Source organism: Rhododendron vialii, chromosome 11a, assembly GCF_030253575.1.
Source record: "Rhododendron vialii isolate Sample 1 chromosome 11a, ASM3025357v1".
Lineage (NCBI taxonomy): Eukaryota > Viridiplantae > Streptophyta > Magnoliopsida > Ericales > Ericaceae > Rhododendron > Rhododendron vialii.
In genome coordinates this window covers 21,722,537-21,747,461 of record NC_080567.1, presented here as the reverse complement: position 1 = coordinate 21,747,461, position 24,925 = coordinate 21,722,537, and the positions used below count along the sequence as shown (strand labels likewise).

The window sequence follows — 24,925 nt, the reverse complement described above, 5'->3', positions numbered from 1 at the left end:
CGGGTCCGGGAAAAGCACCTCTCAAGCGTTAGTAATACGAGAAGGTATGCTTATAGGTATTACACTTGATTATTCGAGGATAATTATGGAATCGGATGCTGAGGCAATTGTCAAAAGCTCTGTGTCTTTGAAGTCCCCTCCTTTAGATATTGCGGCTGTGATTCAAGACTGCCAAGCTCTCAAGGTTTCGTCTTTATCGTGTGATTTTAATTTTGTTAAAAGTGATTGTAATCGAACCGTACATATTATGTGCAAAAGATAATTATAATCGAGCTGTATATGTTATGTGCAATAAAAAACCTTTTTTAGTGGTTCGTCTGGCTTGTGGACGACTACTCTGTCCCGTGGGGATCTGTACTCTGGCGTTTTCCGCCCTTTAGATGAATAAACTTTCTATTTTTTGACAAAAAAAAGAAAAAACAAAACCAAACCAGAAAGACAACAAAATAAAGCGTAGTTTCTACGCGGCTTCGGTGACGTCGGAAAGCTCTCTCTTTTTCTTTTCTTTTGAACGACCGTCGGAAAGCTTTCAGTCATCTTCTCTCTCTCTCTCCAAAAGAGTCTGAATGGAGACCTCATCGTCCTCACGTCGATCGCCAATTCGTTACTTGTACTGCAACTGCTTCAGACGCTGTTGTCGATGTTTCTGCTGCTGCTACACCTTCCCATAAAACCCCCCCTAATTCCCAACTCTCTCATGGCTGATCCAACTCTCTCCGCACAACTACAACCACCAAAACATCATTTCAAGGAACCAACCGCAATCGCAAACAACAAACGGGTCGATTGCGCCATGTTCGGGCCCTCCGAACCGGGCTCGATCCGACCCAGTTGGGTTGAGGATCGAACTATGCTGGTAAGATCAATCTGAACTTTTTAGCGATGTTGAATTGGATGCTTTTGATTCTAGTTTTTGAGTATGGAGTGTGAATTTTCGGTCTTATTCGGGTTTTTTTTCAAGACGATAGGAATTTTTTTTTGGGTAAAGAAGACGATAGGATGTTAGTTGTTAGTAGTAGTACAAATTAGATTATTGCGACGGCCAACCTCCTGTCCATAGGACTTCATGCCTGAAGGAGCGCTACACAACCATCGGGCCAAACCCGAAGGTTGGTCTTATTCGTTTACATGTCCTAATTTTAGTTTGGGTGTTTTGCATCCGGTTGTTGGATTAGGGGATTCAATTACGATGCAGTGACGAGCATGGAAATCTTGCCAAACGTTTATGCTAAATTTTTTGTAGAAGATCAGAGTCATCAGACACTTTGACTTAACAAATTTTTATCAGCTTCCCAATAGACTTCTCTAAACAAAAATAAAGGAGAATTCTAATATGTTGGTGAGAACCTCCACTGATCTTTAAGGAATTTCAGACTTTCTAGGCATAATAATATGTTACTGTAATTAGTATGTGGGCATTAACAATTCATTCGCCTAAGAGTAAGGGGCCTAGGGCTCTAATCTATGTAATTGCATCCATGGATAGTCATGGTATGTGTAGATTTGAAATTCTTAGGACTCGTTTCAGTTCCATGGTTGGTTAGGAACAGAAAACGGTAAGAATAGCAAGATACCAGAAATTCGCACGCACGCACGCACACGAGAGAGAGAGAGAGAGAGAGAGAGAGAGAGAGAGAGAGAGAGAGAGATTTACCAAGGATTTCACGGACCTATGGAACTTGTATGTTATACAGTTCCATGTTTGATTAGGAATAGAATACCCAAAGAGTGCTGGGGGGTTGGCTACCTTCCTTCCTTTGTCCCTCCGCCAAGAGATAGAATGCTCCAATCCGTCACCTTCTCCATGAGATTTAACTACAAGAAGATAAACAACTCGTTAGCGACAAAGTGCAAAATCACAATGGAGATAGAGTACAGCGTACCTTTATTGTTTTACCCGGTACAGTGGTACTTGATGTAGAGTGAGTTGCTTGGCTTCCAGGTGCCTCGTGTTTGGCTCGTGGCCCCATAACGAATTCTTGTGATGTCATGCATGACGTTACCAAACGCCATGACGGCTTATGCCATACGGCCGAGTGGTGCCACCCTAACCTCCACGTAAAGCGGACATGTGTAGTGGCCCGGCCTTGATCCAGTAATGTACAGGGTACCGGTACCTGGCCCGGTACTTCTAAATACGTGCCGGGTACATGAAACACGTACCAACTACCAAGATTTTCCCAATGATTTTTGCCCCACCCTGGATGTACGTTCCCAGCATATATCAAGCTGTACCCCAGAGGTTACCCCAACATGTATCTAGCCGTATCCAATGCAAAGATGAAGCTAAGTGCATAAGGCTCCATATTCAATGCTTAGCATGATTTTAGATTGAAGAAATCAGTGAAGTTTCTCTATTATAATGGCATTAAACTTTGATTTGCGCCCTACGGTTGGCGTTAAATAGTTAATTGATGGTGGATTTTAAATCACTGAAGTCATTTAGCTATTTTATTTATTTGACGTGTAATTATTACGTGTGATACATTGTTCTATATTATACAAATAAATGTGGTATAGCCGTACCCCAGCGATAGCCATACCCTATATTTTTTAGATATTGTCATACCCCTGTATCCGTATCGTACCAATTCCCATACTTGTACCCGACACATGATTCATTGACCACAAGTGCTGTAGAGAGATATCTACCATTGGATTCCTTCAAATTTAGCAACATCTTTTTTGGAAAGAGATGAGTAGAAGTGGCAAATGAGCGGGTCTGGGCGGGTTGAAACGGGTCACGGGTCAAATATGGGTCAAATAGTAAATGTGTTGAAATGGGTTGGGTCGAATATGAGTCAAGTCAGCCCAAACCCGACCCGACCCGTTTCCCCTCTTCTTCATATTCTTTTTTATTTATTTTTTGTTTTTTTTCCCTCCTCGGTTCCCGTTTCCCCCTCCTTTCAAATACTACTCAAAATCAACTCAACTCCCTGACTCGGACCATGTACGATGTTGTCACACCATTTTTCCCTTTCAAATACATTCCAACTGTTGAATGATGGAATTTTGTGTGCTATTCTCTGTTTTTTTTTTTTCCAATCCCCACGACATGTACATGTGAATTCTGATCATATGCTAAATTTTATCTTCTAGAATCTCTTGATTTTGTGTGTGTAATCACATGCCAAATTGTGTTGTTTCGGTGATGAAATCGTTTCGTTGTGATAGACCATTTTTGTTGCAGTGAAATGAAAAGAAAGCGCAGAGTTTGTTCAAATATCGGTGAAGACCAAATGAAATCGAAAGAGTATATAGGCTAGTTTTGGATTAAAAAGTAAAGTCGATTTTTTTGGTCTTTATTCAAAAAAATTCGCATTTGTTAATTTTGCATCAAATTTTTGTGACTTATTAATTCATCTCAACGAGAGGAATAGAAAAAATGAAAAATCATGATTGAAACTCATAATTTTTTGAATAACGAAAAAATAAAGTCAAATAAGTATTTTTTACTTATTTTTGTCTTTCTGAAAAACATTACTATGAGTTATTATAATTTTTTTTACCTTTTCTATTCCTCTCATCAAGCCGAATTAATAAGTCACAAAAATTTGACACAAAACTAAAAAATGAAAAAAAAAATTGAATAAAAATAAAAAGTTCATTTTTGACTTATTATTGTCTTCATTTAAACCGACGGGAGTAAAATTATTGATTTGTTCTTTAAATTGATATAAACCAAAAATGTTTTACTTTTTTAATCCTAAAAAAAACATAAATTTTCATATCTGTCATAGGGAGTAGTTTTTAATCTGTATTATTTGTAGACAGAAGTAACCAGATATCAAGTGGTACTAAGTTGAAAAACAAAAAAAAAACGTCTGGGGAATTCACATACGGGCCAGTCATTGTTTTTTAATTTCAACCCACATTAAACCCATTTTTAACCCATGTAAATATGGGTTGATATGGGTTAACCCATATCAACCCATTATACAATATGGACAGGTTGGGTTGCGTTTTAAGTGGGCGGATATGAGCGGGTTCCAAATATGGGTTGGAATTGCCACCTCTAGAGATGAGAGACTAAGAGATGAAGAGTGCACACACACGCACTCAAAGGTGAGAGTTTTTCCTACAAGGTGAATCCACGTACAAGTCATGCTGAATATGATGCGCAAAGGTTAGGTGTCTCCTAGCCTCACGCTTGGATACAGACATTTGTCAAGCATGCCCAATTATATCTTTGATATGTGGAGTATATATTTTTGGATATGCTAGGGTCATAGACAGGCTTGGCACACTTTGGGGTCATGTTGGGGACACATGAGGATATCAGAATGTAATTTAAAAAGCCAAGGGAGGGTGAAAATTGCAATAGATAACTACTTATTTAGTGACGAATTTCATATCGGCACAACATTGAATGTTGTTTGTGTTGTCGTCCCATGTCTGATAGAAATTTGTTTCTGTTTACTTATAGATTGTAATATGTTACCATAATCTTTCTTTTTTTACATTTAACGTGTTTGTGTTCTATTTTCTTAATATAGAAGTATCCACGTCATCATGTTGACATGTCGTCTTTGTATCATTTGTCCACATCCGTGCATCTTCGATGATAAGCTTGAGGATGGCACGTCACCTGACAATATTGAATAGGGGTGGGAGGGAATCTGTAGCAGGGTGAAGGGATTATGCTATGTTTAGGCTGACTGTATATAGATGTAGAACATTTTTTAATATGCAACATCACCGTAGACTTGTAGCAGCAACGCTTTGAATTCTATTGTAGAATGTGCGTGGGATGCAATCCTTGATATATGTGGTATGTGTCATGCTATGATACACGGATCCTTGTTTTCGGGCGAAGTACCCGTGTCAACACGGCATGACACGGGTGCGGGATCCGCACGGGATTCGTCGAAAAATAATCAGACACGTTGGAACAATAAGAGTCATTGTCGAAGAAGGATGGAGTACGATTGTACCTGCTTTGGAAGAAGAGAGAAGTAGATCTGGCTTATAGTCGGAGGAGATCGTCGGAGCAGATCATTGCCATTGAAGGAAGAGCAGATCGTCATTGTCGGAGAGCTGCTGCTAGGGTTGGGCGACTGCTGCGTATAGATATATGTTTTAGGGTTCTGTAATTTTGTTACTATGTAGTGGCTCTTTCTTTGTTTGGGTTGGGCCTAAGTGGGCTGGCTCAACTAAGACTTGTATTTCTCGCATAGTTGGCCATAGGACATCTCATTTATTAATGGGCCATAAAAACATGGGTTTACCCTTTATTATTTACTAGTATACATCTTTTTTGTATTTGTTGGAATGAATAAAATTTCAAATTAAATGATTATATTTTGGAAAATAATTTTATATATTCCAATAAATAATATAAAAAATTCTATATATATAAATATTCGGCGGATCCCCACACCCGTGTCCAAATTCGGATACATATCCCCGAATCCTCTATTTTCAGTTTTGAGATGTCCAACCCTTAGATATGTACCCGCACCCAATTCTCGTACCCGTGTCCATGTATCATAGGTGTCATGTTGTACTGCGGAGGTTTCGCTTGTAGCTCTTGACTTGCATTAGATTTTCCTTTTATGCTTCGTACAAGCCATGGCCTTATTTCATGGTGTAAGAATAGCTATTATACATTTTACCTGAAGTCATTGTCAAATCTATGTCGGTATGTGGGTTACCCTTCCATGCATGTGACATTCTTTGCAATAAAATGGTTCAAGGCTTGATCAGATATGTGTGGCTGCTCTGAATTCGTGCACCCATGTTTTGTTGGACATAGTCACATAATAGCTGTCGAACATTGTCGGTCCACCCAAAGAGAGAGTTCAAGTGGTAGGAAGGGTGGCGGTGACTGTCTTACAAGCGCTGTCTCTGGTTTGATTCTCAGAGAGACCAAAATCCTCTAGGCCTCAGTCCCCACAAGGGAAAGCTTGTGTAAAAAATGGCTGTGGTAGGGGGCACCACTTAACGTGGCTTCGCGATCTAAGTTTATGGTTGGTGGGATCCGTTTCAGGTTATTAACCAAAAAACTTCAGGCCGTTGGCCTCTTTTTTATGAAGTGATGATTGATGGGTATGTAGGAAAATAAACTACTCTCAAGGAGGAGGAAATTGAAAATTCCAGACAAAACACCGAATCAGGATAAGGTTTGGGGAGATCAACCCTGAGATCTGTCCAGTTGTCCCTTCATCAGGCAGTAGAATTATCCTGCTTTTCCCCAGGTTGTATAAACCCTTATACTTGATTCTATCCGTCTTGATCGTATCTGGCAAACATATAGCCCTAACTCAATAATAAGAAGAATGTAACTAATACCAAATTTAGTGGAATCAAGAGTTTCAGTAAACACTGCACTCTCATGTTAAAACAAAAGTATGAACAGTTTTACTTTCATTCCATTCAAATACAATGTTCAATGTTGTGCTTCATATTCCATTGGGAATATCGTGTGTTCTATGACTTTTCCATTGAACACAAAATTTCGTAGGTGATAAATTGATGTGTGTTTTTGTTGGTCCCTTGCTTACCAACTTAAGCTTTTGGGATTAGTAGGGTTGGTTTCATTTATCTGGCCTTCTTTTTGTCTGTTTGGGTGGATGATTAGATCTTTTGGCCCATTGTCGAAAGGACAGACATCTGAATACTTTGCACTTGCTCGTTGCTAGTTTTCCGTCACTTCTATCTGTTCTATGTATGTTCTTCAGCGGAATACATTATAGGGCTGAATGAGAAGTTGCCGAGATTTACTTTAGTATTCACTATTTCTCCATGATCCTGAATCCTGTTGGTCACAAGTGTCCTAGATTACTGTTTCACCATGCCCCCCTAGGTTGTATTTGGATCAAGAACTTATGCAGAGATCTGTGGAGGGAAAAGAAAAGTAAGGGGAAAAGATTAAATCCTGACTGTAGGATTCATTTGCTTTTCTTTTTCCTTCACCAAATTTTGTACAGATACACTGGTTACGTATTTTGTTGGGGGGTTGTTTACTTGGTATCTATTATGTAATGTTCCATTCTCTGCCCCCATCCTGTGATGGCATCGGGAGGTTGTTAGAGACTGACTTAAAACTGATTACAGACTTCCTTACAGCATCTAGATTGCGAGAACTGTGCAGAGGAAACATGGGAAGTTGCTGAAACTAAGAAATACTGAAAGGTCTAGAAAATGTGGATATCATTCAGCTCCGAAAACAGGTTGAATATTTGCTTCCAAGTTTTTGTTCCGAGGATTTGACATCTGATCATGCATATAGAGGAGTGGTTTGTAAATACTCCCTCTCTTATACATAACCGTGTATCCTGTATCTTGCTCTCTCTCGCTCGCTCGCTCTCCATTTTTTTTTCGGGTTTTCTGCTTTCAGTTGTGATGAGGTTTCACCCTGCACGCTATTTTGTCTATGTAAGAAGTAACAACAATTGTGGGGTAGATCTTGAATCTTTTTTCCTGAGCTGTTTAAGCCTAGTTTTGGTTTGTAAACAGAGAGAATAAGTGAATGTGTTTCCCTGTACTTGTATTACAAGCCTGTCAATTTCGAGCTCTCTATTAGTGGTGGTTTACTGCTGTTGATTTTACTTTTGTGTGAAATATATTTTTCACCTATGGGCATCTATCACCTCTTAGAAACTTGTCAATCTCTTGGGGCCAGGCGGCAAAATCTCTTGTAAATCCCCTGGTCACGGCGTGGATGGGCTCTGCCTTTGACCGGACGGGGCCTGGTATAGTCGAGGTGTGCGTATGCTGGCCTGGACACTCCTAACCGTAGAACCAAAAAGAAATAGGAAAGAAATATATTGATCACTTCATTCCCTTGACTTCTGGAAGCTCTAGTAAATGAGAAAAATGGATTTTGTCTCTGGTCAAGGGACATTCCCAGTCTTTGGGGGTTGAATTACAACTTTAGGTAACACGAGATAGAAGTTGGAAGAGTAAAATATATCCCACATCCCAACTGCTTCATTGAAGAAGATTTACTTAGATTTTTTTGGTAAATGCTAATAAAGTAATCTAATCAGCTGATCAAACAGATATTAAGGGTCTTCTGCCAGATTAGTTGGAACTTAATTCATATTGTTATAACCTCCAAACTTAACCCCTGGTTGGTTTTGCAACTGCTTTTTTAATTATCTATTGCTTAATCAGTACTATTATAAAACTGTTTAATACCAGTAATCATCCTTTGGAGGGAGATAGGGCGTGTATTTCTGACAATGGACAAAAAAGGCATGAATTTCCGGTGAAGAACAAAAAGCATGAGATTTGGTTATGTTATACTATGCTCCCTCCTCCGTTTGGTCGTTCTTTTTGGGAAACCGTGCATTGCACTGAATATATATAATGTATTAGCATGAATTATTTCCCAAAAATATTACGCTAATTTAAAGATTTCATTGAGAAGAAAAATTGGTGTAATTTTCTTTAAAAAAAATCTCATAAATACATTATTTTGGCGTGCCAAATACACGGTTCACAAAAAGGCAAGCAATTTGGGATGAAGGGAGTAGTATAATTCTACCACCTCGAGAGAGAGAGAGAGAGAGAGAGAGAGAGAGAGGCTTTCATCATCAACTCCATTTTGGGGTGTCCTTGATTGCTATTCAATTTGCCCAAATTGCTTGTGGATCACTAGAAATCGATAATGATTTTGCCATAGATGCTTTTGTTTTATGCTAAGAGCATCTTTAATGGTGAGCCATTTCTCTTGCCGAAGCGTTTTTTTTTTTTGGCAAGGAGTCTCAAAGAATTACCTCTATCCTAGTAATATTTTGCCGTTTGTTATGTCAAAAGAATGATTTTGTCATTTCTCGTAACAAATTTGATAGTTCTAAAATTCGCAGCCATTTACTGATTCGTGTATTGCAATGTTAATGGTTTAAATCTACGTGCAATTATCGAAGTAATACAACAGTCGCTATGAGTTCATGTCAAATACTCCCTCCGTCCCTTTTTTTATGTCCAGTATTTCATTTTGGGCTGTCCCTTAATAAGTATCCACTTTGTAAAGTTAGGAGGGTAAAAGTTGGTGTATTGTCTATTTTGTCCCTAAAAGTAGATTTTATTCCTAAAAGTAGATTTTATTTTGAAAAGTTAGTGAGTAAAAGTGTAATGATGATGGGTAAGTAGGAAAAGTGGAGGAAAAAATTGATGTGAAAGGTGTAATGATGATGTCTTTTTAATAAGTTAGAGTTACGAAGCAGGATACTTAAAAAGAGACGGAGGGAGTATTACTTTTGGCATCACTTGAGCAACAACAACTTTTTCAAAATTTAATCAAATGGTACAAGCCAATAAATAGTTCTCACTTGAAAAAAAATGGCTCAAACCATTGGAGATACTTCAATCGCTTCCAAATTTTTATAGTTAGTAGTTATTGAGCTTGAAATTTTTGTACTTTCATTTATGCAGTAATTATCAGATGAGATGTGCATCTTATGCCATATTCAGCCCTAGTTACTAGACTAGACTAGATATTACTTTCTGAGTAGGACTTTGAAAACAATCATTTCTTTGAATCACAAATGGAAAAGCAAATCATGAAAAAACAGGGTTGGTCTTGGTCCACTCCTCAAACCATTACCTTCAAAAATGAAACTGAATCAGACAAAAGCTTCTTACCCTATAAAAAGAGACTCTTTTTTTGCTTTTGAAATTAAAGTACCCCAGTAACCCAATTCCCAGTAACCTAACAGTGCCCCTACACATAGCCTCTACAAAGGTTAAATTAAAGGGGCTGAGGTTAACTCTCTAGTCTCTACTTTCATCAGCTAGTATACAAGTAACTAGAATGATAACTAAAATTTACTGCAACCACCAAAGAGTCCCTTGGGGATAAATGGGAAAGGAAAATGCTAATATCAGGATTTTTCATAATAAAATGTTACTTTTGTCGATAATTTTTTTTTTATCAACCTTGAGGACACTAGATAATGCGTAAAAGATGCATTGATATTTGAAAAAAGTGTAATAATACCTGTGAAAAGTGTACTATTATCCGTGAGATATGTATTGAAATCTGAACTTGTTTGGCATTATTTGAATATTATCCGTCGCTTATTGAGCAGAGGTTAGCAATTGAGCGGAGGTTAGCAAGACCCAAAAATAAAAAAAAACAACAAAGATAAAATGAAAAAGGATATAACTGTCTTCCTCTTTTAAGTAATATATAAGAAGCTTCTATTCTTTCTGCCCATTTCATTTTGTAACAAGAGAAGGATTACTTTTTTATTTTGCTTGGATAATAATAGCTTGGCTGCATTGTAGCTTTTCCCATTCATTCTATTTTTCTTTTTGTTGCATTTTTATGGCACCAAGATTCTGCAGTTTGGGCCTGCCAAATGGTTAAAAACAATGTTCATATTCTCTTTTCCTTCAAAATTTTCCTCCTTGGCTTCTTACAAGACAAAAGGTTTCTAACCTGCTTCAACTATACTAGATGTAACATGTAAAACAACCACTACTCTAAAGGGAGGAATAGAAGGAAAGGAAAAGATCATAAACACAAAGATAAGACCACAATGTACAACCGCTCCTTAATTGGCTGATTAATTCCTCGACCAGTACCCGTTTCTCTTCCCCCCGTTGTTGCTTCAGCATCGATATCTGGAACTTTTCCGTTCATACATTTCGAAACTTATATTAAGTATTTACTTTCGAAGATAACCCGTTCGTAAAAAAACACACCACGACAATGTTTTCAATTCTCCAAAATTGTTTTCACTTCGGAACAAACGCGCAAAATACGCAATGGGTGTTTTTTTTTTTTTTTTTTTTCAAAATAGTTTTTCTAACAAGTGTTCTGATACTGAAGCAACAGAGTTTTAGGCATAATTTCTCTTTTTCCCCTACCTGTGACTGCAAAAGTCCAAGAGCTTCTTCCTCCCTTCAACAATCTCATCAAAGAAATCATCAAGCTGCCCAACAATGTTCTCCACCCCAGACCTCAGCACCCCGAAACACCCCTTCAGCTCCTCCACCCTCTCTCTCATCCCACTCTCTCTCTCCCAATCCGCCACCCCCTGACCACCCCCCACCCTCTCCAGCTCCCTCCTCAGCTCGTCCACCGCCACCTTCGACCTCCGGAACTCGTACATCAAGACCCCCCGCCGCCCGTTCACCTGGTTGTTGATCTCCTCCGCCACCCTCTGCTGCAGCCCGGACCCGAAGAACAGGCACCCTTCGTCGCCCCCCCTCAGAAAGCTGGAATCAGGCCAGCAGTAGACCAACCCATATAGCAAAATCATGAGGAGGAGCGAGCTGATGTTCCTCATTGCGTAAAGAACTCCCCTGAATCCGCTGAACCCATTGAGCTTCGATTCAATCGAAACTTGCGCGTCGAATTTGAGCGATAGTTGTTCAATCCTTGTCTCCATTAATCCCCTGTTCTCTTCTTCCAATCCCATTGCCTCCCTTCTACACCCTGATATTGCCCTGACAACCTGTTTTTTGCAAATTTAACAGTACATTAACAAGAAGACTCAAACCAATATAACAATCTCGAATTTATTTTAAATAGAATCATTATTTTTGGTTCGGTTGCTGTTTTCAGAATCAGTTTTTGAAATATTTGTCAGAAAACTTATTGGGTCGCGGTTTTCGAAACTTATTTTGTTATAATTTTTTCTTTAAAGAACTCATCCTTGAAAAGATACTCATAAATTCCCAAAACTGTTTTTGATGAAAAATGAACATTGATTTAAAAGAAGAGTCCTTTTGTTAAAAAATAAATGAAAAAAGAATTCTGCGAAACTGATTCTGAAACCTACATCCAATAGAATTTTTTTTTTAACAGACGATGGAAAAAAATTGGGGCGTGACAGACCTGGCGACAGAGGAGGGGGGACAGGTGGCGGTGCGCGTCAAGGGAGGAAGTGATGTTAAATCCGGCGGAGTAATAATTTTCCATGGCGGACACGCCGGATTTGATGACGTGGCAGGTCTCCCAGAGCTTGGAGCTCTCATCCATGTACTCATCAAGCCACTTCTCACCCACAGGCAATTGAAGTTTTTGGACGAGAAGGACTAACTGGGTGTGGAATGATCTGAGGAGGGAGAGGACTGTTTGGAGGAATTGAATTGACATGAAGTTATTTGATAGGAAAACAGTTTCCAGATCATGGATTCCTGTGGTTAGGAAGGAGTAGAAGCCATTGACAGAGTTGGTGGAAGAAGGATCCATCAATAGGGAGAAAGGAAAGGAAAGTGAAAGGGAATTATAAAGGGAGGTATTTGGTGGAAAAAAGGTAGGAAAGGGAGGGGTATTTATATAATGGGGGGGGGGGAAGAGGGAGAGAAAGGGAATGAATGTCTTGGAAGCTCAGGTTTCTTAAGGTTTGTATTGGAATGGGATTGTTGGGAGTAATGATGGGTGTTTCCAATAGAAGGGAAAAAAAGGATGATTTGTAATGTACCAGTTTCATTGATTAATGGGCAGAAAGAAAAAAGAGAATCAATTTAGAGAGGGAAGAAGGGGAGGAAAAAAAAAAAAGTGTCAAAATATGAGATTTAGAGATTTGGTTTCTCTTACAGTTTCGAGTTCGAAATTGAACTTTTCAGGTGCTATAAACTCTTTTGAGTTCAGTTCATATCTTTGTTCGGGTTTCAGTTGGGCTCCCCGTAAGAGAACGGTGGGATTGGACATCTGAAGTTAATCGAGGTGTGCGTAAGTTAACCCGAACACTTGAGTTATAAAAAAAAGGGAACAGGAGGAGAAAGGAAGGAAGAGTGAAACAAGGCAACCTAATTTCATGAAGTTTTCATGAGCTAACTTCCAACTTGTTCCTTTTCTTCCTTGTTTCCATTTGTCACACACTAACTTAAAAGAGTAATTGCTTGTGGAGAAGCTTATGGTACATCTCCTAAAAAATTGCACAACTATTTTGGGGTTTATGGTACACTTTTATTCAAATTTTAACCAAAAAAATACGTAATTAGTACCATAAAAATGCTTAACTAACGAGTAAAAAATGTCCACACCATATACCAAAAACATATGTACCATGCATACATTTTATATAGTTCCAAGGTACGCCTTAAGTAGGCAAAAAGAGAGAGCGTAAAATACACTTAAAATAACTCTTACATCCTTACCATAGCTTTCTCCGTTGTTAATACATCACTATTGATGAGCATATATGTAAATATATCTTTTGTGTTTATCCTTGTACGTGCTTGCACTTAAGCTTGTAGTATTGAGTTCTACCATCTTACCTAAAATCCATTAATAATAGGAAGGACGTAACTTATTGCACGTTTTATGCGTTTGACATTGCATCTGCATGTTTGTTTGTTTTGAGAGCAATTGCTGAGAGAAAGAGAATTCAATGGTGGGGGTTGCTATACGACTTGCTATATCATAGTAATCGAATGAATAGTTTTAAATTGCTAAATTTACAAATGTTGCACGACTTGTGTGTGATGTTATTTTTTCTTGTTAATTATTTTATAACTTAAGGTATTTGGGCCAGCTTACGCGCACCTCAACTAATTCCTTGAAAACTAATCCCACCGTCTATTAGTGGGGCCCAATTAAAATCGCGAAAATTTAAAAACTTTTTCACTATCCAAAACTTGAAACCTTCGCACTGGAAATATACTCTCTCCGTCCTGTATTGCTACGGTTGAATGGAATACTCAACCTGGCGACATTTAGTGTTGCTTAAAGTTGAATTAGATTTTCTACTCTACTATAATTTATTACTCGTGAAAATATTTTAATTTATTCAGAAGAAAAAATCTATAAATTATCTAAATACCAATTTTCTTTAATTTTTTTAAGCATTAAAATTTTGGACAATCTGAAATGAAATCATAGACCAGTAATAGGACGGGAAGAGAATATCACAACAGCAACTCAATTAGCAAGTCTAACTAGCAAGGGAGAAGTTTTTGGGTGCCGAGTGGGCACCAGGTAGCGGTATCCGTCGGCGATTCCAACCGTCCAAACGTGTTTTGGACAATCTAAATTTCTTCCCCCTCTCTTCCATCACCCCACCGAAATCCGGACCATCCAAAACACGTTTGGACTGTCTAGATCGCCGATGGGGTACCACGTCTGTATTACCCTTCCAGCACCCAAAAATTTCTCCCAACTAGATAGGAGAAGTAAATTTGTATTTTAATCGAAAGGATTGGCCTGGTGGTCTTGCCCTTGGATATACGAATTTGCTCCCTTCTAAAGTCTCCGGTTAGATTCTCCTTACCAACAACTATTGGGCTGCCCTTACTACACGTGTAAGCGTAAAAAAGTCAGTTCGAGATGCGCTCAAACTGGCTCGGAACACTGTGGAGAAGACGGGGTGGCACGTGGTAAGATAGAAATCTTGCCGGCATTGGTCCATGGTGTTAAAGATTGAGTAGTACATTGGGTTGTAAAAAGTTTGACTAGATTGACTGGGATTGTGCCTGATTCTACTCCTCCTTCCTCCTCCTCCTCCTCCTAATAAATCCTTCCATTTTGGAAATCAGTTCCCTCCCTCCCCCCTTTTGGTTTGAGTGCTCCCCTTTGGCTTCTTCTTTCCCCTTTTTCTAGCCTCGAGCAACTGACTTTTTGCTCCTTTACTTCCCCTCCATCCTATTGAAATTTGGGGGGAGGGGCTTTTGTTCTTCTTCCTAGATGCACATTTTTTTAAACTCTATTTTTCTTGTTCCAAGTTCTTTAAAAAGAAAAAAAGATGGGAATGATGAGGTTCCTTGTATTTGTGTTCTGCATGTACCTTTTCTACCATGCAAGAATCAGTCTTTTTAGGTCACCCAAACCTTCCAATTGGACTCTCTTTTTGTCTCTCTGATTTTTTTTTCTTTTTTCTTTTTGGGTAATGCAGGGGTGTCTCGGGCCAGCTTGCACGCACCTCAAACTAATCCCTACAGCCCCTCCCACAACCCGACACGGGAATTGACAGCTGGAGTGGGAGTCGAATCTCAAGCCAAAAGCTTTTTCATATTGTCAAGTAATTATTGATGCGCTGATCTTGAGATTTTACCTCTCGAATTTAGGTCATACAATTAATTGTAAAATTTACAAAACACAACTCTGAACTTTACTACGTCTAGAGTTCTATTTTAAAGTTATGTCGATGGCTTTGCTTATTGTATAGCGATGATCTCTCTAGACCTTTAGAATAAGCCAACCCACATGATATTTGATGGTAGCCATTAATTAATTTGCAGGGGCCCAACATTTATCTTATGGCTCCTATTTGTGCAGTCGCTTTAACACATGTATTACAATCACCTAATTAATCTTGTAAATACCCCAAATTGCCCTTATTAAATGACTAAAAGTCTTTGTTTCCTATCATTTTTTTAAAAATTTTTTTGATTGCTTTTTTTTTTTCTGTCAGTCGAACAGTGACAAAAAGCTGCCAGTTTTATCTTTTGTTTTTTCGTCGAAATTAAAAGAATTAGTCTAGACTACCCTAATTCCAACCCAACCGGCATTAACATCCTCTTTATAACATTTGAACCTGTCCACACCCTGAATGGCATCTACACAACCGTCAAGCCAACTGTTTGCAAGTTGAGAATTCTTTATCTAATATATGTCTTTCGGAGTTCATTACTATATACATTGTACGTAAAGATAGTTTTCAACCAGTAATTGACGCTCCTCGGTTATTACCCACTATCTACGTCATTACCTCGCTATGTATACGAATATAAAGACCAATGTTTCTTCAAAGGGGTGAACAAGGGGACCAGGTGGTCGTGATTATAGGAGGAAATTGGTGTTGTGTTTAATAATTGTTTTATGGTAGTAATTGGTTTTATACAGGAGACGAGATTGCTTTGCCGGCTTTGCTCGTGGGTTTTTGGAGACTGGGTCACTTTGAGGAGGGGGGGATGTTGGTCTTTTGAGATCTCATTGGGAAGGAAGTGAACAAAGAAGATCTTCAAAGGGAGCATTCTTTGAGGTCATTTTTTTGGGTGCCACTTCTCTCTCTTTGCTCTATACAGTACTGTAGTGGTATAATAAGACTGGCGTCTTGCTTGTTCGATGAACGGAAATAAAAAAAATAGCATTTGTGAAAACCGTTTTTTTCCTGTCGTCCTGTGCATCAAAGGGTCGGCATGTATATCGATCTCTCGAAGTTTACTCCTTTTTTTCACCAAAAAATTAGGAAAATTCACCAGCAATAACAATAAAAAGAGATTGTTTCATGCAAAATATAGTACTATATATTTGTTATGGTATTGCGGGGCGATTCCAGGGACACCTAAAAAAACACCCAAATTTTAATCTCACAGCTTCCGATCAAATTTTGATGATCTGCACCGTTCAATATGTTTAAAACGTGATTTTAAGAGTACTTGTAAGAAATCGGCAAAAAAAAAAAAGAAGACCGGAAAGGGCTTGATCTGAGCAGTTTTTTCATAAATGCTGATAGAAACTGTTTTATGAAAAACTACACGGATCAAGCCATTCTCGATATTTTTTGAGCTGAAAACACGTTTTAAACATATTGAATGGCTCAAATCATCAAAATTTGATCGGAAACTATGTGGTATTTTTTTAGGTGTCCCCAGAACTGCCCCGAAGTTCTTGATGGAACTTAGTTTCCTTTTCAAACAAAATACTATTTGTTTTACATTTCGTAAAAGATGTAGAATAATAAACAAAAAGATGAAAATTTGAGAAAATTCCATTTAGGAGAGAGAATTAAGGAAATTAGCTTCTTTTTATTTTAGGTAGATACATTCTTATAGCATATTGTATGGATAAGATTTGCTACTCTCTTTTTTTCTTTTTACTCTTTGGGCCCGCGAAGTCCGGATTTGGATTGGGCTAGGCCATTTCTCGAAACCCTGCGAAAGTAGGACACGTATCTGGTCTAGGTGATCTTAGGCTTGGCTTTTGTTGGATTAGTGATTCGTCGTACTTGTTCGTCGTTATATTTGTGAAAATTTATGAATTATTGAGCTTTTCATTCGGAATACTTGGAGGGGTAGGCATTGGGTGGGTCGGCCATTAGGTTAGGCCACTAATTTGTTTCTTGAGCAAATGGAAACATAAACACTTATTAATAACCCCAATTAATACAAAGGATTCAAAGGTCCTTGAGCAGAGTAAAACAAGACAATGATTAGTACATAGTAGGACATTTGAGGCTCGTTTGGATTGTGGTATTGTGTGAAATAAGGGTATCACAAATGAAAATGAAAAATGATGATATTTATTTCCACTTCATTTATTTTCCTCTTCATTTCTTTGTCCTTCAAGATTTAAAAAAGCAGCATAAATAAGAAACTATTACAATTTTGGCAAAAAGAAGAAGTTAGAGACCCAAATGGGACTAAGAGCACACTTTGGCCAATCACTTGGTTTTGGGATTTTTCGTTTGCAATAGTTGGACTTTTAACACATTCAAATTGAAATTTCCAAGGACAAAAATGAAAATTTTGAAGCACTGGGACCCATTGACATTAAGTTCTTTGGGTCGACCGATCATTTAATTTCATATAACTGCTAGTCAGCATGTATCATTCTGTTTAGAACCCACTTCCAAGGCACATATATTTCTAGATGGAAGTACTAGTATTCGTATAGTCTCCACATTCTCTTCAACTACTCACGGATATGTAATTCAGAAGTGTTCACATTGTAAAAGTTAATTTTTTAAAAATCTATATATTGCTGAAGTATTGCATACATTTTGGATACTTTAAGCCATGTATCCAATAGCTTATCCGAGAGGATTGCACATAATCACACCTTTCATCTTTGCTCCAAGATGGTAGTATATCATTTTACCAAATGCGCCAATGAGTTGCCTACCTCCCAACCAGAAGTTAAGACGAGACTATGACCTCATTCACAAACTCGCATATAGCCATGTATCCAGGCTCTTATGAATCATCAAAAAAGTAAAACTTCTTGCATAGTGTTCTAAAGTTCTAGTAAAGAGTAAAGACGCAATAGATTTTTCCGCGCTTTGCTTTACTTTGCAGAGAGGGAAACAAAAGGAAATAGGTATCAAAGTTTTTGATCCATAAAATTGCATTCCAATAATTAAACAAGTAATAAGTAGAGTTGTATTCTCCGTTCACGCTACTAATTAACTTATGTTCCACAACTTTTTTGGGTTTTGTTCTTATATGTGATATGAGTTTGTCTCGACGAGAGGAACCAAAAAAGTAAAAAATTATGACTTCTATACAAGTATTTTGGGCAATATCTAAGAAAAAAACCAAAAATTGGCTTTTTGAGCTTTTCTTTGGATATTTTCCAAAATACTTGTTTAAAAGTCATAATTTTTTACTTTTTTGATTCCTTTCGTCGAGACGAACTTATATTACATAAAAGTTTGTTGTAAAACTAACAAACACAAAAAACAAATGAATAAATACAAAACTAAAAAATTATGCTGCATAAGTTAATCACTAGCGGAAACAGATGAGAGTATGTGTTAAGTACCAATGAATAGTACGGGACCCACTCCAGGTCCCATTAGTTGATCTAAACCGTTTATTTTTTTTGTCTCTTTGAGTATGTTGCCCACGTAAAATTAAGGTCGATCAGATAACTATTTCGGTGAGAATTTAACTTATAGTATCGTAAAAAAATCACCTACAACTGTTTCTTCGACTGTTTCTTTTTGAAAAAAATGCATTTTGACAACATAGTTACCGATATCCGATCAACTTGAATTTTCACGTGAACTGCGTACTCGACGAGACGAACAAAATGAACAATGATCAACTAATGAAACCTGTTGTGGGCCCCATAACGAGTGCACAACACACACCTTGAACCCATCCTAACATACAATACTACAATAGCCGTACTTGTATCCCACTTTTTAAAAAAATTCCTCGTATACCCTACTTGGCTAATAAGTTCGGCTAAAAATTTTAGGATTCTTTATTTTGTTTTTATTCAAATTTTTTTTCGCGTTTGTTAATTTAAGCCTAATTTTTGTAGATTATTGATTCGTCTAAGAGAAGAATCGGAAAAGTAAAAAATTATGATTTTTACCCAAATATTTTAAAAAATATCCAAGAAAAAATCACAAAAGTAAGTTTTTTTGGCTTTATCTTGGATATTTTCAAAAATATTTCAATAAAAGTCATAATTTTTTTTTTACTTTTCTAATTCGTCTTGAGGAAACGAATCAATGATATGTTTAAAGTTAGGCATAAACTAACAAACGTAAGAAAAATTTAAATAAGAACAAAACAAGAAAAAATCCAAAAAATCTTAGCGTAACCATCATGTCCCTAATTTCGTATTGATATTCATACTTGAGAGGGTCCCACCCATCGTGCGGAAGTAAAAGCACATGGAATTATAGTTATGGATGGAAAGACTACAGTTGTCCTGCGCCAAATCCTTTTCATCAAACAGTAGATCAGAGCTACTCATTCAGTCCGGATTTAATAGTTTGTTGTTCAATTCTAATCGGATAAAAAATGAATTATATTTTTAAATTATTAGTAATAAATTTTATATCCAATATAGATCTTATTTAATAGATCTCCATCTGTTCTATAAGATAATATTTTCAAAATTGCATAACATGTAATAAATTATAAGATATAATCGATTGAAAAGTGACAAAAACTCTAAAAAAAGACTATTAAATCTGGACGGAGGAAGTATAACCTACAAATTCCTTCCTAACAAGAATGTTCATTTTCTTCTTAATGATCTTTGATGGGTACAACTGAATGGTCCAGAGCCTCACAAATCCCAGCCTATCGACATGAATGTGCCCACAGAGACAAGAAGGATTGGCTCCCGTCCACTTTAGATACTCCGTTACGTTTTGTAATAACTTAGCGTATTCTGACCAGTTTATGTGCACGCCGACTAATTTTCGGGATATTTATTCCGTCGTCCACCGTTTGGAGGCCGATTCAAGCCAAGGCAAAACGGTGTAGCAAGAAAGAGATATATTGGATGAAGTGTTTGAAAGGTCTCTGGTTTGATTCCTCTTGCTAGCAATTTCTGGGGCCACCTCGCGTAAGCATATGAAACGGTTGTGGAAGGAGCTGTAGGAAATAGTTCGAGGTGCATGCAAGTTAGACTGGAACACAATGCATTACAAAAAAAAAAAAAATGTTTAAATCCCTAATCCAAGGAATTGGTCATGTAGTCAAAATCTGCAACTTAAGGGCTTACCCTTTCTTAGATTTCAAGTACGAAATCTTGTAAGTGCTATCAACCCTCATGGAGCCAATCCATGCGGGGCTTAATCTCCGTTTTAATTAATTTGTCACTGCTGGTAGATAGTGGGATTGATCCTGTTGTCTTTATGGGGGCCAACATTTAACCTGTACTCGAGGCGCCCCTGCTAGCACGGGGCAAGCATAGGGAGAGGACTAACCACCTCCTCCCGTCGGTGCTGTTTGGGCAGTATTGCGAAGGGTCTCATATCTACCTACCGCTAAGTGCAGGGCTTTGCGATGCTCTTTAAAAGATTAAGTTATGCGTTCCCCTAATAACAATTGGTTTTAGGTGAGTTGGTTAGCATCTGATTCAACAAGTGGTATAAAAGCGAGGTTATGGGTTCGAGTCCCAGGCTAGGGGTGGGGGGAAATTGTTGGCTTTATCAGGGCTAATATCCACCCTATACTCGCGGCACTCCTTGCTGACGTGAAGCAAGCATAGAGAGGACTAATCACCTCCACCTGTCAGTGCTGTAGGGGTAGCATTGTGAAGCGTCTCAATATCCGCTTGCCGCTAAGTGCAGAGTTTTGCGCTGCCCTTTAAAAGATTAAGTTGTGCATTTCTCAAACAATAATTGCTTTTAGGTGAGTTGCTTAGCATCTGATCCAACAAATTCCCTATAAAATAATCGAGAAGCGTATAAGTTAGCTCGGAGTTAATCATGTTCGATTGGCTTTACTAGAAATGAGATTTGATTATAAAAACGAGTCCCCAGAGAAGAACGTTAAGTGCAGGTCACCAAACCGTTAGCCATCACTTTTTGTTGTGTGCATACATATATGCATGTCGGCCATGGAATGACCGGCCGGAGGTATTTCGGTCATTTTCTTTTTTCATTCCCCTGGCACTTACTAAGTGTTGAACTGCCATTGTCCAAGGAAGAATATTGGAAGATTAAACTGGTATATCCTTGCTTAGTAGTTCATCTTCATCATAATGGTGATGCAACGTATGGTAGTCCTAATCCCACCACAGACGAATTAGAAATTGAAGCGGTTCGGTTTGAATCGGTGTGATTGGTTTGGGCCTCAAAGTTCAGTTCTGATCATACGATATCAAAATTTTGATATCTTATGTTCAGGAAAGAAACTTTCTATCTATTGTATTGGCAAAAGTGACAAAGGAAAAAAAAGAGTTTTGAAATAAACGGTGGAGTTTATATAGTGTTAGAGGAGTACTAAAGAAAGATGAGAGAACGCTTAACCTCCGCTTCCAAGCAATTAACAACCGTGAATGAAAAAAAATAGTATGAGAACGTAGTACCGTACTGATACTGTATAATGTAAATAAAATCGGTCAATTCAGTTTTATTCTGTGTATGAATCCTTTAAATGAAACCCGAATGGACTGTTTGAACTAAACCGAGCCGGTCAATTTGGATCGGGTTTTTGGTAGTATAAAATTGTTTGGTTCTGGTACTATAGTATTTAGGCCCTAGGCACCCTCCTAAAGCCCAGGAATGAAAAAGTAAAAGATATTTGTAAATGTGAAATCTAAAATGCGTGGTCCTGTGGAGTAGTACTAATTTTTAAGTTACTTTTAGTAGCACATATATTTTCACCGGAGAAAATCTTTTTTACGGCTGTTATGTAAAAAAAAAAAAAGAAGTTACGGAGCTCAATCACGACTGTCCAAAGTATTTTTGGACGATCTTGATTGAAAATCAATTATGACCGGTATAATTGATTGTGATTAATTTTTCTCCGAAAATTTTTCATTAAAATCTGGACCATCCAAAATGAAAATGAACGCGCGAAATTGAACAGCTTCACGGAGGCTCCACGAAAAAGACACTCTCTTTGCCCTGATCTAACAGATTGAAAAGACAGTGGTGTCTTAATAGTAATAATGGTGATCAACGAGGATCATGCTCAAGGGAGGAGCTATCTAGCTAGTGAAAGACTTGACAACAATTTCAAGTAAAAAGCAATCTTGACATCAATTTCAAGTAAAAAGCAATCTCAACCAAAGAAGTCGGATATTAATAACCACATGAGCGGATAATATTTTTCTTTAAAAAAAAATATTAGTGGTTGGTGTAATTCGGTGAATGCATTAGCATGCAAAATGTTCTTGATCGCGTGCTTATAAATATCATATTAACTTAATTTTTTATTGTGATTTTTATTATCTCAGTAGATCCAACCGAGATGCACTACAAGTCCGAAGCAAGGTTTTAAATAACAGTTTTGGTATGCGAATTGATAACGATTGTCGTGTAACAGTATTGCGAGTATCGAACAATATGTAACAGGAATCAGTTCTAGCAGTTGTAAACTTTTAAGAAATTATTTTTTACCAAATTTTTTTTTTTCGATCGAGTATCGGCCATAATAGCCATGAATAGTGAACCGATTCGTGAATTGGAAACGGACAACACATAATGGAAACTAGCCCTTACGCATGCAACTTTTCATCTCACCGATATATCGAGGTGTAACAGTATCAGAAAACTCAAAAATCGTAATGTAACAAGTACGTTATGGACGACCGATTTTTAAAACTTCGGTCCGAGTTGCTATTGCTACGCTACAGAGATACTAGGCCCCGGAAAGATTTCGATTTTCAGTTGCCTAGCTAGGGTAAGACTTAGAGTTAATAAATGGTTATAGCCACAGAGTGTGACATGACCATAACAAGACTTTAATTTCCAGCCGGAATTTGGAGCAAAAGAGCATTTGGCCCACATCAAAATAATTACAAAAGCTGGAACTTATATTATGGGCCTAGGGTTGGCAATGAACACACCTAATTGCCTGTCAATTTACAAATCATGAACAGAGCCTGGCTTTTTTTAAGCCCTTTTTTAGCGGTCAATTATTGGGTTCTGTATTGTGCAGGCCCACTTGATTGCCTATTAATGTTAAGTCGTCTAAAAGTACTTCGATTGTTTTTAAAAACAACCGGATATCTGGGTCAGTTTGCGTGCACCTCGATTAATTCCGAAACCAAAAAGTTATCGACCGGACAAATCTTCTGATAGCCCCAAAGTTTGGAATGTATAGAATTCGAACATACAATCTCATGAAGGACAATCGCTTATTAGCTTTCTATCCCCATTAGCCAAACCCTGGCGTCGTGTAAGAGTGGTTCTATTCTACTCACTGCAAGGAAACATCTAAAGTATGGTGGCTTTGCCAGCCCTACAAGGCCGGCACTAGCCTTGCCAATGTAGGATTCAGACCAAACCATAGTTTGGATTAGGTTTGGTTTGAGGTTAGGCATGGAATTCCATCCGTCTCTTTCGGCTTGTGTTGTTCACAAAAAGCTTATGGGTGACCTTAGGACACTGAAATGGATTTTGCCCTGTTCGATTTAGATTTGGAGAGAGGTTTTTTTAAAGTAATGAGTGGAGAGAGATAGATAGAAAAAATTATTGTAGACTGTAGAAATTTTAAGACTCAAAAACGAACAAGGCTAACTATTTGTGTTTCACCTGAAAATGTGGTGGTGGGGTGGCTAGGGCACCAGCCGCCGTGCTATGGTGCCCTAGTACTATTGAATAGTTAGTCGTTGTTCTCGCGACCATCGCTTAAATATCAACTAGAGGTACAAAGCCAACCCAAATTGATTTTTACGGTATTCGAGTTCGGTTCATTCAGAATTAGTAAAACCCGTCAAGTTTAAATTGCTCAAGCTTGAACTCGAACTTGGAATGCTCAAGCCTAGCTTAAATTGAAAATTTTTTTTTGGGTAATTAAATTTAATTTTGGGTAATTTAGCTTAAATTGATTGACATTAAACAACTGTAACGAATCGTATGAGTACATAAATTAAAATTTGCTTAGTATATCTATTTGTTCACGAGCCTACCTGAACTGATGGCATTTGGACCGGTTACTTGACAAGCCTAAAAGTGTGGCTTGAGCTTGTTCAATAGGGAAAACACTTTGATCACCTCAATGGATCGAGCATTCAGGAAGCTAAAATTCTAGTTGTTCATGAACATCGTACACCGTATGCAAATCCTAACTTTAACTAAGAGGGATGGGTTTGTGTTATGGACGGGAAATTTTTTTAAATCAAATAGTACGTAAAAATATATTAAGTCATTGGTCTCGAAATCTTAAATTCACGCACTTTATAATAGATTCCGTAAAAATGTGTGGCTCTTAAGCTTGGGAGACAATTCCAATGGATAATTTCTTGGTGGATACACAGATGCTCCGGATTGCAATTTTTAATAGTAAAGATCCTTCCTACTCATGGGATGATACTATAATTTAAGGATCCTACAATCATGAAATCATGCCATCCAGATGTGAAGCAGAAAGCTCATCATGAGCCTTTGGTGCTAAATGAATTACTTTAGCACATGCGTCACTCTGGGGCGCTACTGAATTTCTTTTGATAACTCAAGTTCACCAAGGTCTCGAGTTCGAGACTCAGCGTCTACTAACTTACCGAGTTTTTTAATTCATATTGTATGAGTTTTTTGTCATTCCTTAGAAAAAAAAAGAGTGCCAAGAAATATAAACAAACAGAATTTCTCCAAAATAGGTTTTCTTTGTTGAAGGGACTAGTGAAATAGAAATATACGCCCAATTTAGTCACCATTAGTTTTTTTTTATTTTTTTTTATAGAGAGATTAGGTATAGACCTTGCCGTTATTTGAAGTCACAACTTCCTTGCCATTATTTGAAGTCACAACTTCAAAGGCCATAGTTAACCATCGAACCATTGGTCTTGTAAATTACAGAAGTCTGTTGACCATCGTGCAAGAATCTAAGACATACGTAAGACAAATACAACACTAGAAGTGTTTCAATATAACATATATTGATT

At 37.7% G+C, this 24,925-nt stretch overlaps 1 protein-coding gene and 2 long non-coding RNA genes across 3 annotated transcripts; 1 reads left to right on the top strand and 2 right to left on the bottom strand.

Moving 5' to 3' along the window:
• Positions 1-487: 487 nt before the first annotated feature.
• Positions 488-7,188, bottom strand: LOC131308269 (uncharacterized). The gene is made up of 2 exons (XR_009194396.1): positions 7,055-7,188; positions 488-853 (listed from the first exon to the last, which is right to left on the bottom strand). It is a non-coding gene; the product is annotated as an uncharacterized LOC131308269 (long non-coding RNA).
• On the top strand, positions 715-7,550 carry LOC131308268 (uncharacterized). Its single transcript, XR_009194395.1, has 2 exons — positions 715-856; positions 7,057-7,550. It is a non-coding gene; the product is annotated as an uncharacterized LOC131308268 (long non-coding RNA).
• A 2,761-nt stretch (positions 7,551-10,311) lies between these two features.
• LOC131308267 (uncharacterized) lies at positions 10,312-12,366 on the bottom strand. The gene is made up of 2 exons (XM_058335141.1): positions 11,795-12,366; positions 10,312-11,411 (listed from the first exon to the last, which is right to left on the bottom strand). The coding sequence occupies exons 1-2, from the start codon at positions 12,149-12,151 to the stop codon at positions 10,818-10,820; spliced, it is 951 nt and encodes a 316-aa protein (XP_058191124.1). The 5' UTR covers positions 12,152-12,366; the 3' UTR covers positions 10,312-10,817.
• Positions 12,367-24,925: the final 12,559 nt, after the last annotated feature.